Source organism: Canis lupus, chromosome 3 (assembly GCF_003254725.2).
Source record: "Canis lupus dingo isolate Sandy chromosome 3, ASM325472v2, whole genome shotgun sequence".
NCBI classification, from domain to species: Eukaryota; Metazoa; Chordata; class Mammalia; order Carnivora; family Canidae; genus Canis; species Canis lupus.
Window position 1 is genome coordinate 54326710 of NC_064245.1, and position 18014 is coordinate 54344723.

At 41.6% G+C, this 18014-nt stretch overlaps 1 protein-coding gene across 8 annotated transcripts in view; it reads left to right on the plus strand.

Moving 5' to 3' along the window:
* PDE8A (phosphodiesterase 8A) overlaps positions 1-18014 on the plus strand; it is a 157274-nt gene that overhangs the window by 62926 nt on the left and 76334 nt on the right. For 7 of the 8 annotated variants that reach the window (XM_035714371.2, XM_025437723.3, XM_025437724.3 and 4 more), the window contains exons 2-3: positions 11300-11356; positions 13559-13749. In XM_035714371.2, the coding sequence (XP_035570264.1) occupies positions 11330-11356; positions 13559-13749 (218 nt within the window). In that variant the 5' untranslated portion in view covers positions 11300-11329. Of the gene's footprint in view, positions 1-4865; positions 5033-11299; positions 11357-13558; positions 13750-18014 lie in introns of those variants that run through there. The other variant, XM_025437728.3, reaches the window with a different exon arrangement.

The window sequence follows — 18014 nt, forward strand, 5'->3', positions numbered from 1 at the left end:
AGCACTAAGCCTAAAAGGCTTTACTGGTGAGTTTTACTAAACATTTAAGGAAGAAATTATACTAACTCTCTACAGTCTCTCTCAGAAAGTAGAAGCAGAGAAAATACCTCCTGACTCATTCTATGAAGCCAGCGTTACCTTAATATCAAAACTAGATAAAGGGCATTACAAGAAAACTGCAGACCAATATCTCTCATGAACATAGATGTAAAAATTCCTGACAAAATACTAGTAAATCCAATGAAAAAAGTATAAAAAGAATTATGTGCCACAACCATGTGGGCTTTATCTCAGTTAGGCAAGCCTGGTGGTTCAATATTAGAAAAATCTATTAATATAGCCTATCACATCAATAGTCTAAAAAAGAAAAATCACATGATCATATCATTAAATGCAGAAAAAGCATTTGACAGAATCCCAAACCCATTCATGATAAAAAGGTCTCAGTAAACTAGGAATAGTTTACTCAGTAAACTAGGAACCTGCAGCTAACATCATACTTAATGATGAGAAACTTGAGGCTTTCTTGCCAAGATCAAGTGTAGGTCAGTGATGTGTCTTCTTTCACCAGTCTTTTTCAACATCATACTGGAAATTCTTGCTAATGCAATGAGACAAGAAAAGGAAATAAAAGGTGTACAGTTAGGAAGGAAGACCTAAAACTGTTTTTTGTTTACAGATGACATCATTTATATAGAATATCTAAAATAATTGACAGAAAAACTAACGGCAGAATTAATACGTGATTATAGAAAGGTTGCAGGATACAAGGTTAAAATATAACCTTTGCTTTCCTGTTTACTAACAATGAACGAATAGAATTTGAAATTTAGAGCACAATATTGGGAGTGCCTGACTGGCTTAGTCAGTAGAGCATGTGACTCTTGATTTCAAGGTTGTGAGTTCAAGCCCCATGTTGGGTGTGGAACCTACTTAAAAAATAAACAACAATATCATTTACATTAGTACTCCCAAAAAGAAACAACATTTATTAGTATAAATCTAATAAAGTGTGTGCATAATCTATATGAGGAAAACCACAAAACTCTGATGGGCAAAATCAAAGAAGAACTAAATAAATGGGGAGATATTCCGTATTTGTGGATATGAAGACTCAATATTGTAAAGATGTCAGTTCTTTCCAACTTGATATATAGACTCACGGCAATCCCAGTCAGAATCCCAGCAAAGTTAGTTTATGGATATTGACACACTGATTCTGACATTTACACGGAGAAGCGAAAGTCACAGAATAGCCAGCACAGTATTAAAGGAGAGGAATAACTCTCCTTGGTTCAACTTCATGGATACTTTGGGGATATTGATAAAAGAATAGACAAATAGATCAAAGGAACAGAAAAGAGAGCCCAGAAATAGACCCATGTAAATATAGTCACCTGATCTTGACAAAGGAACAAAGGCAGTACAATGGAGTAAAGATAGTCTCTTTAAGATATGGTACTGGAACAACTGGACATCCACATAAAAAATAATTTAGATACAGATCTTACACTCGTCACAAAAACCTACTCAAAGTGAATTGGAGACCTAAAAGTAAAATGCAAAGCCATGAAACTTCTAGAAGATAACTTAGGAGAAACTCTAGATTACCTTGGGTGTTGTAATGCCTTTTTAGATGCAACACCAATAAACAGATAAAACATCCATAAAAGAAATAATTGATAAGAAGAACTGCATTAGGGGATCCCTGGGTGGCACAGCGGTTTGTTTATTTATTTATTTATTTATTTATTTATTTATTTTTGGCACAGCGGTTTAGCGCCTGCCTTTGGCCCAGGGCGCGATCCTGGAGACCCGGGATCGAATCCCACGTTGGGCTCCCGGTGCATGGAGCCTGCTTCTCCCTCTGCCTATGTCTCTGCCTCTCTCTCTCTCTCACTGTATGCCTATCATAAATAAATAAAATTTTTTAAAAATTAATATTAAAAAAAAGAACTGCATTAAAATTAAAAACTTCTGCTCTGTGAAAGACAATATCAGGAACATTAAAAGAAAGCCCCAGACTGGGAGAAGATATCTCCAACAGATGTATCTGATGAAGGACTGTTGTCCAAAATATACAAAGAACTCTTAAAAACCTACTAATAAGAAAACAACTTCATTAGAAAGTGGGCTAAAGACTTTAACAGACATTTCACCAAAGATCTACAGATGGCAGATAAACACAGGAAAAGATGTTCCACAGCATATGTTATCAGAGAAATACAAATTTAAAAGCAAGATACCACTACACATCTATCTTCTATTTATTAATTAAAGATTTTATTTTTTAATGAGAGCAAGGGTGGGAGGGAAGGGGAGAGGCAGAAGGAGAAGGATAAACGGACTCCCCCCTGAGCAGGGAGCCCGACATGGGGCTTGATCCCAGGACCCCGAGATCATGACCTAAGCCAAAGGCAGACACTTCACTGAGCCACCCAGGTGCCCCAGCACACATCTAATTAGATGGCCAGAATCTGGAGCACTGACAACACCAAGTGCTCATGAGGTTAGAGCAACAGGAACTCTCATACAGTGCCGGGGGAATGCAAAATGGCATGACCACTTTGGAAGACATTCTGGTAGTTTCTCACAAAACTAAACTGACTTGATCATACAGCCTAGCCATTTCTGTTTGGTATTTGCCCAAAACAGTTGAAAAACTTAAATCTACACAAAACCCTGCAGAAAGATGTTAATAGCAGCTTCATTCATAACTGCCAAAACTTAGAAGCCACCAAGATGTCCTTTAGTGGGTGAATGGATAAACTAATACATTCAGACAATGGAATATTACTCAGCACTGAAAAGAAATGAACTATTAAGCCATAGAAGATGTGGAGGAACCTTAAGTGCATTGGCTAAGTGGAAAAAACCAGTATGAAAAGGCACGATACTTGGATGATTACAACTATAGGACAGTCTGGAAAAAAGCACAACTGTGGAGACAGTAAAAAGATAAGTGGTTGCCAGGGGTGGGGAGGAGATGATGAGGTGGAACGAGGATTTTCAGTGCAGTGAAAATACTCCACATGATGTTCTAATGATGGATACATGTCATTATACATTTGTCCACATCCATAGAATGTACAGTACTGAGTGAAGCCTAAGGTAAAATACAGATTTGGGATGATTATGACGTGTCCATGTGGGTTCATCCTTGGTAAAAAATGTACCGTCCTAGTGAGTGATGATGATGATGATGATGATGATGATGGGGAGGGCTATACATGTATGAAAGTAAAGGATATGAGGAAAATCTCTGTACTTTTTAGTTTTGATGTAAACCTAAAACCGCTCTGAAAAAAAAGTCTTAAAAATGTATTTAGTTTGGAGGATGTAAATAATACATTTTTCCTATGTAAATACCAGATTACTTCTGGTCAAGATTTTGTTCTAAAACCCTTAGGAAGCAGCAGCCCTGGGATAGTACATTCTCCAGAGGAAACCTCTGGCCTGGGATGTTGCTGTTACTTGCATTGAAGGGGCGAAGGCAGTAGTTATCTGAAGCTGGGGGCCAAGGCTCCCGGTATTCTCCCCCTCCAGCATCCATCCCTAATCTTCTGGACCCAAGGCCTTGTCTGCCTCAGGGGTGCTTCACACTCTGCTGGTGGGGTGAGTACCCCTGCTGTGTACTTCTCTCAACCCCCTGTGCTTTCTCCTCTCCTCTCAAACCCAAAGTTGTTTTCCTTGGAACTTAAGAAACAACTTCTTCCTTGATTTTTCAGAGCTAATTATTTGAAATCTAGAATTAGACATAATTAATAGTGAAATATTCCAAAAAGAAGCTTTGAGGAAATCAGTGTTATTTATGAAAAACCGTGTAGGTCAGTTAAGAGAATACTTAGGTAGCCCTCCTAACACAGGGCTCATAAAAGACATGGTTTCAGCAGTAGAACCTCTGGCCGTGGACTGTGTTCAGAGGGTCTGATGGTTGGATACAGGAAGGTGGTTGGGATGAGCAATTTGACTCTGGCAGACTCTCTCAAATAACATTCGGTCTGGAAACCTGCTTTCTGCCAAAACCGATGTGTGGAGCCTCCACACCTGGTAAGAATTTCCTCATTGCTCTAGAACTACAGCAGGGGCATTGTGAATGCTCATGTATCCCCTTCCACCAGCAATAACGGCCACACATTATGGTGCCCTTGACCGTAGGCCAGGTGCCCTGCAGAACTGCATGTCTGTCTCTCACTGAATCTTGACAATCACTGTTCTCTAGGCAGGGTCCTCAGCAAAGTGAGAAAACTTGCCTAAAGACACATAGGTTTTCAGGGGAGAAAAGTCAGTTTAAACCCCCCATCTGGGGGATCCCTGGGTGGCCCAGCAGTTTAGCGCCTGCCTTTGGCCCAGGGCATGATCCTGGAGTCCCAGGATTGAATCCCATGTCGGGCTCCCTACATGGAGCCTGCTTCTCCCTCTGCCTGTGTCTCTGCTTCTCTCTCTCTCTCTCTCTCTCTCTCATAAATAAATAAATAAAATCTTTAAAAAAAAATAAAAAATACCCCCCCCCCAATATATCCAGTCTCAGGTAGCATGTTGTGGAAACTGGGTGATTCTGGATAATTTATCATATCGTGTGGGTTGTGATTCTCAGTGTAGTCCCTTTGGATATCATTGAGGTTCATGAGCTAACCCAGTAAGGCCTGGGCTGGCATTTGGAGTCAGGATGCTTAGCAGTGGGCAGTGGGCGGGCAGGCAGCTGTACACCCTCCTGAACAAGGCTCACTGCTGTCTAAGTGTGCAGAGTGTGATATAAACATGATCAACATATATACATAGGCCTAGAATAGACTCCTCCCAGAGAGAAGCAGGATGCTCATTTGTTAATTTATAGTTAGGAAACTTTTTTTTTTTTCAGTATCCGGATCATCTATACCTGCTGGATTCAGTTTTTCCTGGAAGGAGCTGAATAAATAGCACTGCGTTCTCCACCTCTGGCTCCCCTTCCCTGGCAGCCTGTAGACCCTCCTCATTCTGCCGGGATGATACATAGTGATCAGTTGCCTCTTTTTTGAGGGGTTGGAGAGAGGTAGGTTCTAGTTATCTTATACCTCAGATTTCCCCAGTTGAGATTTGAGGATTCTTAAATTTCAGTGGCACATTTAAAGAGAAGCTTAGGGTTAGGTTACCCTGCAATTGGCTATTCTCATTTTTTATGGATTGATTTTCTAGTTTCACCTTTAGAAGCAATCTTTCAGAGTTTCAGGAAAATCTTTATTTGTCCCTCGTACCAAATACATAAATATGATATTTAAGAACTAGATCCTGTTTTTTTACACATGATATTTCAAGGTGTCATGAAGTTAATGGTTCTTATTAGAGATTACCTTAGTGCTCTGAAAAAAATAGCTCTTCGGAAAAATAAAGTTTTAAGCATGCCTTAAAGTGTGTATGTGTGTGTAAAGTTGTAGTTTCATAGCAAAAGCTTCTTGGAAAATCTTTTTTTGTAGATACTTGAGAATTTATTAGGCATTTTGCTCGCAGTCAGGCTTTAAACTCTAGATAGTGCTTTTAATCCAGACCATTTTTTGCTCTACACTATGGGTTTGAGGGAAAAAAGGACCTGAGCAGTTTTACCCAAGTATGTGACTTGATTTTGGCATTCAGTTGGGGAAACATATAAAAGTCTCCTTGTAAATATTCGCTGTTTAAATTGACCAAAGGGACAATTAGGAACAGGTAAGGAGAGAAAAAAGAAACACGGACGGTGGGGATGGATGTGGAGCATTTGGCCTGCTCTTGGAGAGCATTTGGGAGCTTTGCCTCAAGGTATATCTTGGTGCCATCTTGTGGGTGGATCTGGAAAGGACCAAGGAGACCCACACCAACTTCTACCAGGATGCCTTGCAGCACCCCAAATTTCCATACAACACCTAAATAAAAACCTCAAGTCAGATATCAGAACTCTGGTCTAGGAACCAGTAGATTAGATAATGTCCCATCTATCAAGAAGTCCTGATCACTGAGCCCCAAAATACCCTAAAGCTATCTGCTCATCTCCTGGGCCACAGGGCCATCCTCTCTCACTTGAACTGCTATGGAAACTTCCTCGCTGGTCTCCTTTGCCTCTGCTGTCACCATCCCACTGTCCATTCTTCACCAGGGATCTATTTAAAAAATAAAAATTAGATTCTATCACCTTCTTATATAAAACTCTTTGGTGACTTTTGATGAAATTTAGGATAAAACCCAGGTTTCTTGTCTGGGCTTAGAAGGCTCTGCATCGTAAGGCCGCTACCCAGCCATGACCTCATCTCCTGTCCTCATTCCCTTCCTTTCCTTGAATGCTCCCCATTCCCACCCTGAGACCCATGCATTCCTGTTCCCTCTGCCTGGGGCTCCTTCTTTTCCTTGTGTGACTGGCTTGGCTGCTTCTCATTCAGATCTCATCTTCTACATTGCTGCTTCAGAGAGGCCTTCCTGGATTCTGATTTAAAATAGGGGTGCCTGGCTGGCTCAGTTGGTGAAGCGTCTGCCTTCATCTCAGATCATGATCTCAGGGTCCTGGGATGGAGTCCCGCATCTGGATCCCTGCTCAGTGGAGAGTGTGCTTTTCCCTCTACCCCTCCCCCCTGCTCATGCGCACTTTCTCTCAAATAAGTAAATCTATAAAAAACAAAATAGCACCCCAGCTAGTTTCTATCACCTTCCCCCAGTAGGTAGAGGTACTGTCTTATTTTTTATTGGATATCTAATGCCTAGGAAACCAGTTAGCTCACTGTGGGTGTGCAACAAAGATTTGTCAAGTGAGTGAATGCTGCTTCCTAGGTTCTTGGTCTTATTTCCATTAGATATAGGTTAAGGTCAGGTGATTTTAGGCCAATCCCAGTGAAGCATAAAAAGACCACAGGAATTCAGTCCCCCTGAATTGGGTCTTAGTCTCATCATTGTCCTTTACCAGCTGTTTAACCACAATGCTCTGAGCTTCAGTTTCTTCATCAATAAAATGGAGTTAATGAGTTTACCTTACTCATAGAGGAAGGACTAAACTGGATTTAAGTATGATTTATGACTAAACTCTGGAAGCAGAGTTTTTAGCACGTAATAGGCAACTCCTTTCTCTGTTAAAACTGCATCATGTTGTCATTGTGTACATTTTCCCCTCCTGCAACTCAAGGGCAGGGTTAGGTACATCTTTGCACTTCCAGCACCTTGCTCAGTGCTTGGCTTAAAGCATAGTAGTAAGTGATACACAGATGTCTGGACTAATTTTGACTCTTCCCACCCAGGAACTAGTGTCTCCTGACTGTCTAAGCTGTGTCCCTTTGACCAAGTTACCACTCTGCCCAGAGAGAAAGACAAGGCCACTGGATGTACAGGGAAAGTCTGGAGGGTTAGCAAGGCTCAGGACAAAATCTGATTTTTGACTTTGCTAGAGCTCCTAGGTTTGTATACAATTAATTTAAGTTGATCCCAGTGTATCTTTGTTTCTAATAAAGGGGATGTAGGAAAAAAAAAAAAAACACATGATTCTTTTGTGGTTCCTAGTGCTTAGGCTTTCGTAAGAGTCCTTCCTTCCTTTATGTTCCTTTATGAAATGAATATATAAAAACATTCTAAAACTGGAAGTGCTGTATCACATATACATGCATATGTAGAAACTAGCATGAGTGTGATTTCCGGATAAACGAGTGATTAGAAAAGATTAGCTGTTGAGTAATACTGATTCAAAAATACTTCTTAAATGCCTCCCACGTGCCAGGGACTGTTTCGGATTTTGGAAATACAGCAATGAATAAGGCAGATAAATCCCTGTCTTCGTAGAACTTACATTCTAGTGAGAGAGACAGATGATAAAGATGATAAATAGTAAAATACAGAGTTTTGCAAATGATGACTGAGAGCTGCAGAGGGAAAAAAACAAAGCAGGCAAGGGATAGAGTTGGTTTGGGGGAACAGAAATTGTAGGCAGGTTAGTATTATGTATCTCTTTTCTTTCCCACCCCTATCCACAAACAAGATTCATAACTAGTTTCACCTTCTAGTGTCACTTCTCTAAGTGTTAGGTCCGTTAGGCAACAAAAGAGATCTGATATGTGTTTTGTCAGTTTTGATAATAATTTAAATTTCATGCTTCTGTCAGCCATATTTATAAATATTACTTTATTAAAATACAAAGAGTTTATAATTTCTTTTACAGTTTAATAAATACATATCTAAAAGTCCAGAAAACTAAACAGCTTGTATGATTACCATTATCCACAGTGTTGTTTCTGTATTGTCTAAAGTATCCATTGCTTTTAAACTTAAAGATTAAATCAAAGCTGTGATATTACAATTAACCTGAAGATGACTTCTCTTTTAAATGTTAATGTGCTCAGCAAATTATTAAGAGGGCTGTGACCTTGAAGCATTCGATCAGTTTGATTCTGATTTTCATACATGAAGAAAAGAAGAATGTAAGAATTCTATAGTTCTGATCCCCTTTTCCAGAGCAGTTGGGAAGTTGTTTACTCTTTGAGGGCCCCTGCTGACGTCCGCACACTGAGTAATGTCATCAGATTTCCTGGTGGTGGTTATTTTGGGGGGGCAGTGGTAAGTAGTTGTCCGGCTCTGCTGGGACACTGCTCGACAGAGGTCCTGAGAGCCGGATATACCCCGTAGACAGGATGTAAGGTTAAAATGCAGTCTAGTTAAGTAAATAAAGTTAAGTGTTGGGTGGTAAAATAGAATTGCTGAAACATTAATGTTTTAAAATGATGATATTGAAATTATACTGAGGCAAAATTAACTTTTAAAAAAATCTATATCTGCTTTTATTTCTTAAAATTAATGCAGTGGTAAGTTGTTTTTGTAAGTTGAGATCATAAAGTTATACTGTCCTTTGTGAAAGTTATTTCACCCACTTTTGGTGTGGACCCAATGCTGAGAGTTGTTTTCCTGGGAGGGATGAGGCTTTGCCCTGATCCATTCATACTTTTATCTTGTTTCTCAGCTTGTGATCAATGCTATATATACATACATGCACACATGTGTATATATATGTGTGCGTGTATGTATGTATGTATTTTTAAATATGGTAGTCATTAACATTTTAAAATTTTATTATTACCTTTATTTTTTTCCTCTTGTTTTCCTTAAGTTTGTACTTTTGACTTTCTCAAACTTAGTGACTTTAAAGCTTGATAAGTTCCCTTAATTCTTGTTTGTGACAAAAGGATTTAAGTCTATAAATCTTGTCTCTGAGTAAAATTTGGCAGTGTCCCATAAGTTTCATTACATGATATTCTTCTCATTTTTATTATTTTCAAGGTAATCTGTAGGTATAATTTCCATTTCCCTCTCTGACCCAGCAATTACAAGTTAATATTTAAAAATTTTTCATGGCAGTGGTGTTTGTTGATTTTTGCTTAAACTCATGTTTTAAATTTCTGTTTTGCTGGCATTATGTTGAAGAATAAAAATGGTACCGTTTTTACTTCCAGGAATGTGTTTTTTCTGTGTGACCTAGTGTATCATATGCTTGTATATAATTCATAAATATTTCTTTTTCTCCTTTGAGATTTTTTAATCTACTTGGCCCTCAGAGCCAGTTTCATAGGTATCCTGTCAGAAGCTCCCACTCCCCACTCACATAAGGGACTCAAGCAAGTACTTAGGCTGCTTTATCTTGGGCAGTAGCAGCAGGCTTCCTGTTCATGAGTCCGCCATGCTATAGAAAATCAGCGAGGTGACTTTCCTTCTTTTTCTTTTTCCTGTCATTTTCTTCCTTTTTTCTTTTTCCTGAGTAGCTCCACTGCATTCTCCAAGCAGTACATCTGTATCATTCCTTGTACGTACTTTCATTCATTCCTTTAAACTTAGTGAAAACCGACAGAAAACTCATCATTGAGATTGGTCTCTCTCAGTGTCTGAGTGCACTGCAGGCACATGACTGTGCAATAGACCAAACCTCTCTTTGAAGACTCTCCTGGCCCCCTTGGATTATCTCTCAGAGTTGCTGGCTTTGACATCAGCTGCACCCCTCGCTGTGAGGCTGGCCTGCTGTTACCCAGCATGGGGGGGGATAAGGCTGGGATGTGGGGGGGTCTTTTCTCCTCAGCCTCCCACTGTCAGAGTCCTCCTCAGTCTTAGGTCTTGGAATAGTGACGGCCTTCCTTCTTCTTCTGTTTGTTACAAAGCATATGAGAAACCAAGCTGGTGTCTCATAGTTGGTAGACATCAGCTTCTTGCAGTGAGAAATAGACATGGGCTTTCCCTATCACTCAGCAAGCCTTGTTCCATGTGTTTACTGTGGGACAGATCCCTGCCTGAGGGTAGACATGGGAAGTGGGCAGTCAGGTCAGAAATATTTTATGGGAAGGCTTATAGATCTAGGTCTTCCGCTGCAGATTTGCCATGGAATCATACCACCACCCAGAGGCCTGTGGAGCCCTTCAGTACATAGTGTTTCTGGAAAAGTTACAGAAATGTGTCTCCTCCTCTGGGTAGCAACTCATTGCCAGCGTCCATCACTCAGGGCTGTATTTCAGCCCCAATATTCTTCCTTCCTTGGGCTCGCTTATGCAGTGCACAGACTGCCCGAACCTTCCAGTGGCCCTGGGTTTGCAGTGAAATAAATCCCAGCTTCTACTTGCTGACTCTGTGGCTGTAAACAAGGTACTTGGAACCTCAGTTTTCCACCTGTAAGCCTCGCTGTGTTGCTGTGAAAATTGAGCAAGATAACATGTTCAGCAGTTGGCATGATGCCCAGTCTATGCTGAGCCCCTCCCCTCCATTGGTGCTATTGGGATTTAGTTATGACATGGTATTTATCTGTGTCATTTAGTGCTAAGTTCTCAGATAAGCAATTATCGATAAACACTGTGCTTCTCTGTAAAATGAAAGTGTTAACTACTTTTCAACGGGATTTATTTGGCTCTGATGTTGCATGATTCTGACTGCTGGATTTCATTATGTATATGCCATTCTCGATGTAAGATTTCGTTGGCCATCAGGAGAAAGGAACTAATGTTCATTCAGTGTCTGATTGGGGGGTCCTTTATACTGTAAACTCATTTGATCTTTGTAACAAAGGGGAAATTAAGGCTGAGGAAGGTTCAGTAATTCACTTAAAGTTAAACACATCTAGGAAAAGAAGAGCCAGGATCAGACTCATTTTATTTCTCCCTCTCTGCTCTGCACCTTTCCTGAGGGTTATAAAGAGATCCCTGGGATTCTGTGTAATAACTATTTATGTGATTTTTCCTCTGGAGTAAAAATCTCACTTTCTTCTGTGGCAATGATTGGAGAGAGAAATTTTAAAGTCAGCTCATCTTTTAAAAACATTTTTTTAAGGCAAATCTTTTTCTTACAGGTAGCAGTAACTGATGTGCAGTTTGGCCCCATGAGATTTCATCCAGATCAACTCCAGGTAATAATAAACCATGCTGTAATCTTTACATATTGATTTTCTTTAAAGAGAGGGAGGGAGTGGGCCTAACAGTGAAAACAGTTTTCTATTTTAGATAATAGTATTGGATTGACGTTAAATTTCCTGCAGCTGATAATAGTTCTTTAGTTATACAAGAGAATGTACTTTTTTTGGATACACATATTGAGGTATTTAGAGATGAAGAGATGTGTGCAACCTACTTTGAAAGTTTCAGCAATAAAGAAAAGAATGTGCATAATTGTGGGATGGAGAGAGCAAAGGGGGCAAAATGTTAACAACTGATGAAACTAGAAGGGTCTGCTAATGTTCATTGCACTCACAGCTTTTATATAGGTTTGAAATTTTCCAGTATAAAAAAGCAAAAGCATGATCTTTTCTGTGTTGCTAAATCAGCTCTACCTGAGAATACCTAAATGATCAAATCCAAAATATTAGACAATCAGTTGAAATTGAGTTCCAAAGTTATTTGATGTTTCTTGCATACAAACCATGTTTACTGTTACATTTTAAAAACACGTGCAAAGGTCTGGCAGGAATGTGCTCTCTTAGTTCTTTGCGTTTGTGGTAGTTGTGCACTTGCATAAACTTAGAGGAGCTAAGCCTTGGGGGACAGGGTTGCTGCCAGCTTTGCAGTCTCTCACAGGCTGGCCGCCTCCACCTTACCACCATTGCCCTCATGAGTCTGTCTGGGTCCAATGGGACAAAACAGTGTACTTCTGAACCAGTCCTGGCTGGAGACGGGGGAGGCAAGCAGGTGCAGACCTCACCTGATCCAGGCCAGGCAGGGCAAGCCGTCATTGTCCTGGGTAGAGGCACAGGTGCCACCTCTTGGGCCTGGTGCTGTGCCTGAGTCACTTAACTGATGGTTTTCATTATTTTGTCATTTGCTATCGGTCAGAACTTTATTAATTGATTTTATTGAAATGCAGTTGACCTACAATATTATATTGGTTTCAGGGGTACAGCAGAGTCATTCAGCATTTATATACATTAGGAAGTGACCATCACTATAACTCTAGCTACCATGTGTCATCATATAATGTTATTTATATAATGTTAACTATATTCCCTGTGTCATATATTATATCCCCGGGTCGTATATATTTTATGACTGGAAGTTTACCTTATCTATCTATTAGAGAGAGAGAGAGAGAGAAAATCTTAAGCAGGCTTCAGACCCATTGCTGGGCGTGGAACCCAACATAGAACTCGATCCCATAAGCCTGAGACCATGACCTGAGCCAAAGTCAAGAGTCAGATGCTTAACTGACTGAGCCACCCAGGCAGGCGCCCCTAGAAATTTACCTTTTAATCCTTTTCCCCTAAGACAAGTATCATATGATTTCTCTTATGTGTGGAATCTAAAAAACAAACCATCACCACCAACAAAAAGCAGAAGCAGACTTATAGAGAACAATCTGGTGGTTTCCAGAAGGAAAGGAGGTTGAAGTGCTATATTTTGGTCTACTTGAAATGTCTTATCATCAAAGTAACTTTTTTAAGTTGGAGGAATTATATAAAATCTTGAGTCAAAACATTTAAATACATTATTTAAAGTTTTGAGTTTTTGGGGTGCCTGGGTGGCTCAGTTAGTTAAGAGAATGCCTTCAGCTCAAGTCATGATCTTGGGGTCCTGAGATTGAACCCTGCATCAGGCTCTCTGCCTAGCAGGGAGGCTGCTTCTCCCTTTTCCTCCCCCTTTGCCCCCCCACTTGTACTTGCTCAATCTCAAATAAATAAAAAAAATTTTAAAAATAAAGTTTTCAATTATTCTAAAAGTTTGACTAAAATAATTATAGTTTTTGCTATCTAAGGACTTATCTAGTTTATTACTATTAACCAAAATAAGTATTGTGTATTGTAATTAAAATACTTTCAAGATAAAATGCTTAATCAGGCTTTTGTTGAGTTCTGCCTAATGGGCTTATTAGCAAAATTAAAAGTATATGACCCATGCACTTGAACTTCCAGACCAGAGATGTAAAATAGTACTAATTTGGGGGAGCTGAGTGATAATGTCCCTGAGTTACATGTAGGAGGATTTCTATCAACAGATTGTTATATTCACATCTACGTACTTGCCTTGAAAACACTGGGGAGTTTTCTGTGGCATGTTAAGAAACGACCATTATAACAATAGCTTTTTTTTTTTTTAAAAGTCTTTGCGCTTTTTTGATTCAGGTACTTTTAGTGTTTACCAAAGAAGATAACCAGTGTAATGGATTCTGCAGGGCATGCGAAAAAGCAGGGTTTAAGTGCACAGTTACCAAGGAGGCTCAGGCTGTCCTTGCCTGTTTCCTGGACAAACATCACGACATTGTCATCATTGACCACAGAAACCCCCGGCAGCTGGACGCAGAGGCGCTGTGCAGGTGAGCTTGGAGCTTGGGCCTAAGCAGTCCCCTGGTGTGTGTGACAGAACAGCCCAAGTTAAATTCACTGTCTCCTGAGTTGCCTTCCATGCACATAAAAGAAGTAAGACAGTAGGACATCATTATTTCTGGGACTGATCTTCCTGCTTTTGTTTTACTTTGCTTAAAACAGTGAAAAAATATGAATAAAAACCATGAAGGGGTTAAGATGAAACCCAGTCTTTAATTAACCACAACAGCCACCTGCATATTACAACAGGAGCTAATAAAATTTTCCAGATGTTTTTAAAGTTGTAAAAAATGGAAAATTGTCTTCTAATGTTAGGCAGATGTGCCCTGTTTATAGTACTTGCAGAATATCAAAGCATGTGAGCTGGGTTGCTGAAGAGGAGGTTTTAGAGAAGCATAGATTGCCATGTGTGCATGTCTTCTACAAAGTTCCCACCCCCAACGTCCCCACCCCCAACGTCCCCACCCCCAACGTCCAGCCTCTGTTGCCTAGAGGGCTGCGGGATGGGGGTGTTCCCAGGGGAAAGCTCTGAGCTGCAGAAATTCTCTTTCTTACTGAACCCAACTTATCCCCTTCCTCAGATTTCCAGCATTTGAGGGCAGGAATGGCCTTTTCTGGATGGAGCATATCCTCACTGCTCTCAGTGTGATTTCATATTCCAGCCCCATCAGGGCTGCTTCCTCCAAGTGCTCTCTTCCAGGCAGTAGCCCTTGAAAGCATGGCTCCAGAAACAAAACTCTCACACCAGGTTTGGATGGCCCAGTGTCCAAACTCACCAGGTTTGGAAGAGTAAGGAGAATAGCCGTCTTCCCTATGTTGTCAGAACAGATGCTGACAAATGCAGCCCCCAAGCACGTTCCTTTCCCAAGGGCTGTGTCACGGCCCTGGCCAAGAATCTCAAGTTTTTTCTTGCTAGCTGTGTTCTGCAACATCATCTCCATCTTGTTGGCTAAGGGTGTGTGTGTGTGTGTGTGTGTGTGTTGGGGGGGGGGTGAGGGTAGGAAGTCCTTGCATCATGGTTCATGAGTTTTCTAGAAGGAAGAGTATGCCCTGATTTAGTTTCCTAGGTCACTTTCATCTCGATTCTGGCCCTATCTGGTTTATATCCCTTAAGATCATCCCTTTAAGGGAACCTGCCCACTCTGAAGTATTCCTTCAAGGAATCATTCCTGGCTGTCCCTCCTGAACTTGTTTGTGTGCTCTGTCCCTCTGCTGACTTAGACAGTTCATGAGACCTTAGCCCTGGCACAGCTCTCTCCTTTCCTTCCTCTTCCTTTTGGGATACCTAATCAGTATCACCTGTGAAGGGTTTTTCGTCAGTTGCTGACTTATCTAAATGAGTAGCATTCATCTGTATCTCTCTGCTGGGGACATTTGGAACTCCTTACACTCCTTATCAAATGCCTTGCTGAAGGCCAAATATTGTGTCTGTGATATTTCCAAATCCACCAGTTGAGAAACCCTACTTTACAAGTCATACCAATTCTGGGCACTGTCTTTTGTACAAGAGCTACACAGGTAAATAAGACATGGTTCTTGCCTCTGAAGGACTAATGTTCTGGTTGACAGGGCAAGTGAGTGATTTCAGTACAGGCTCCTAAGTGCCCACAGGGATATATATTCAAAGGGCTGCAGGTGCCTGTGTCAGGAGGAGCTTACAGAGGATATTTGGGTTGAATAGAAGTTTTGAAAGAAAGAAAGGTGGAAAAACATTCCAGGTGGAGGCAACAGCATGTGTAGGAACAGGTGGGTGTACAGGGCTTCTCTGGTTGGTGTTGATGGCCTTTGGGGCAGGCAGGCATGGGATGTGGCTCTAAGGCTGGAGGAACAGACAGGAGCCCATCATGAGGGCTGCAGTTGCTGAGCCAAAGGCTTGAACTTCACCTTGTAGGCAGTTAAACACTGACATGGTCTGTGTAGGTGGAAGATCACTGGCTCCCAGCTGGAGAACAGCATAGAAGGGCAGAGTAGCTGAAGCAAGTCCATCAGTTGTGAGGCTATTGGAGGCCATCTTGTACCTGTTACAGCGCTGCCTCCCAGCTTCCTGTCAAGAAAGCCATGAAGGTAACAGTCAAAAGCTGACCACAGCAGTTAAGAAGCCAAAGATAATCCGACAGTTATGTTAGGAGCTGGGAGAAGAGAAGAGGCCCAGAATTCCCACTGTCTCTCTGTACTCTGGGGCCTAATGAGGAAGCTTGATCCTGAAATGTCCTCTGCAGTTCAGTCTCTGAAGCTGAAGTGCCATATGAACCTAAAGGAAGGAGCTGGGAAGAGACCCCACTGTCGTTTTGACCCTGGGACGCTGGAATTGTGCTGGCCAGAGAAACAGATGGCCCTGCCTTAGCTGAGCACCAGCATTTCTGTGAGTGGCCAGAGCCGGCCAGCAGCACCCCATTCCCTGTGACCTTTTCATTCTTTACTTTCTGTGTCCCCTGGGATATCCAAGACCTGGAGCATAGGGAGGTAGACAGAGACCTGGGTTTCTTTCCCTCATTGTAAGGAGGGGCAAAAGCCTAAGGAGTGTGAGAACAGTCCTTCACATGTTGCAATTTCAGAACAGCAACTGCATCGGTTCTCAGGTTTAGAGAGTGGGAGAGAGCCAGGCAGGAGTGTAGTCTGTGCAGCTAACCTCTGCCTGCCTGCTGGCAGCAGTCTCTGAGCGGGAACTTGCATCTGCTGGCTTGATCTATAGGCCCAGACCTCAGAGGAGGAGGGCCACTCATGCCAAGGGCCTAGCAAAGGTGTGCGAGGGAGGTTCCTGTGACCCTCTGCTGCAGGTTCCCAATGGGCTTGATCTCACTTCTCTTCAAGGATGAATGAACAGGATAAAGAAAGGATCCGAGCGCCTGCCTTTGGCCCAGGGCTAAATCGAGTCCCGGGATCAAGTCCCACATCAGGCTCCCTGCATGGAGCCTGCTTCTCCCTCTGCATGTGTCTCTGCCTCTCAATCTCTCTCTCTCTCTCTGTCTCTCATGAATAAATAAATAAAATCTTTAAAAAAAAAAAAAAGATAAAGAAAAGAAAGGATCCTGTAAAAATCTGCCAGATGATGGAGGGGAAAGAATAGCCTTAAAGACTAAGAAAATTATTCACCCCAAGAAACCGAAGAACCTTTTAGAAGACCTATGCCTAGTATACTCAGAAGAAATGAACTCTTCCTTTGTGTGCACTAGGAGCAGGGCTCTGTAGTGGAAGGGAAGACTTGATAAAGCCCTGTATGGGAACCCAGAGTGTACCAGCAGAATTAGATCTAGAATGAATGCAGGAGCAGGACTCAACTTGGGGTACTGGACACCTGCTACCATCTCTGGTCCTTGGCTTCTTTTTACCATTGTAAATTCCATTCTTTTTGATCTGAAATTCCTTCCACATGGCAGAGGGTACAGTTCCAAAGTACAAGTAACGGAGTTGTACTTTTGTCAAATTTAACTCATCGAAGTGCTTTGCTGTGCTCTTGCGATCAGCCTCCATCACCTGACCTTTTTTCTAGGGTTGTGTTGAGACCATCATCAGATTTATTTGTAGTTGCCAGTGTGTCTGGAGAATGGTAGTTGCCCCCAATACTCATTTGTACTCTTTCCTAATAACAGAATTTCTAGTGTTTAGCTGGGCATATGGCCACCTAGAAAATGCATGCATTCCCTAGCTTTTCTTGCAGCTGGCCAGTGGGAATGTCCTGTGCATCTTCTGGCAAGTATCCTTGAAGGGAGAGTGTGTGCTCTTCTTCCTGCTGTATGGAGTGTGGATGTTGTGGTTAGAGTGTAGCATCTGTCTTAGACCATGAGGAAGAAACCTTGTGGAGTCAAGAATAGGGAAACGTAGAGCAGCCCGGGTGGCTCAGCAGTTTAGCACTGCCTTCAGCCTAGGGCCTTATCTTGGAGACCCGGGATCGAGTCCCATGTCAGACTCCCTGCATGGAGCCTGCTTCTGCCTCTGCCTGTGTCTCTGCCTCTCTCTCTCTCTCTCTCTCTCTTTCTCTCTTTCTCTCTCATTAATAAATAAAATCTTAAAAAAAAAAAAAAAGAATAGGGAAAACATAGAAGGAACCAGGCTTCCGATGCCACAGCACGCCATTGCAGCCTTGGACTGCCTCTGCACATCTTTTATGTGGGAGAAATAACTTGTTTAGACCACTGTTGTTTGGAGTTTTCTTTTATGCATAACCTAAGAAAATCCTGGTGCTATACCAACTAGCATGGTTTGGAGAGTTTCCCAGTGTGCTCACACGGTCTTTCAGAATCTCATGCTATAGATT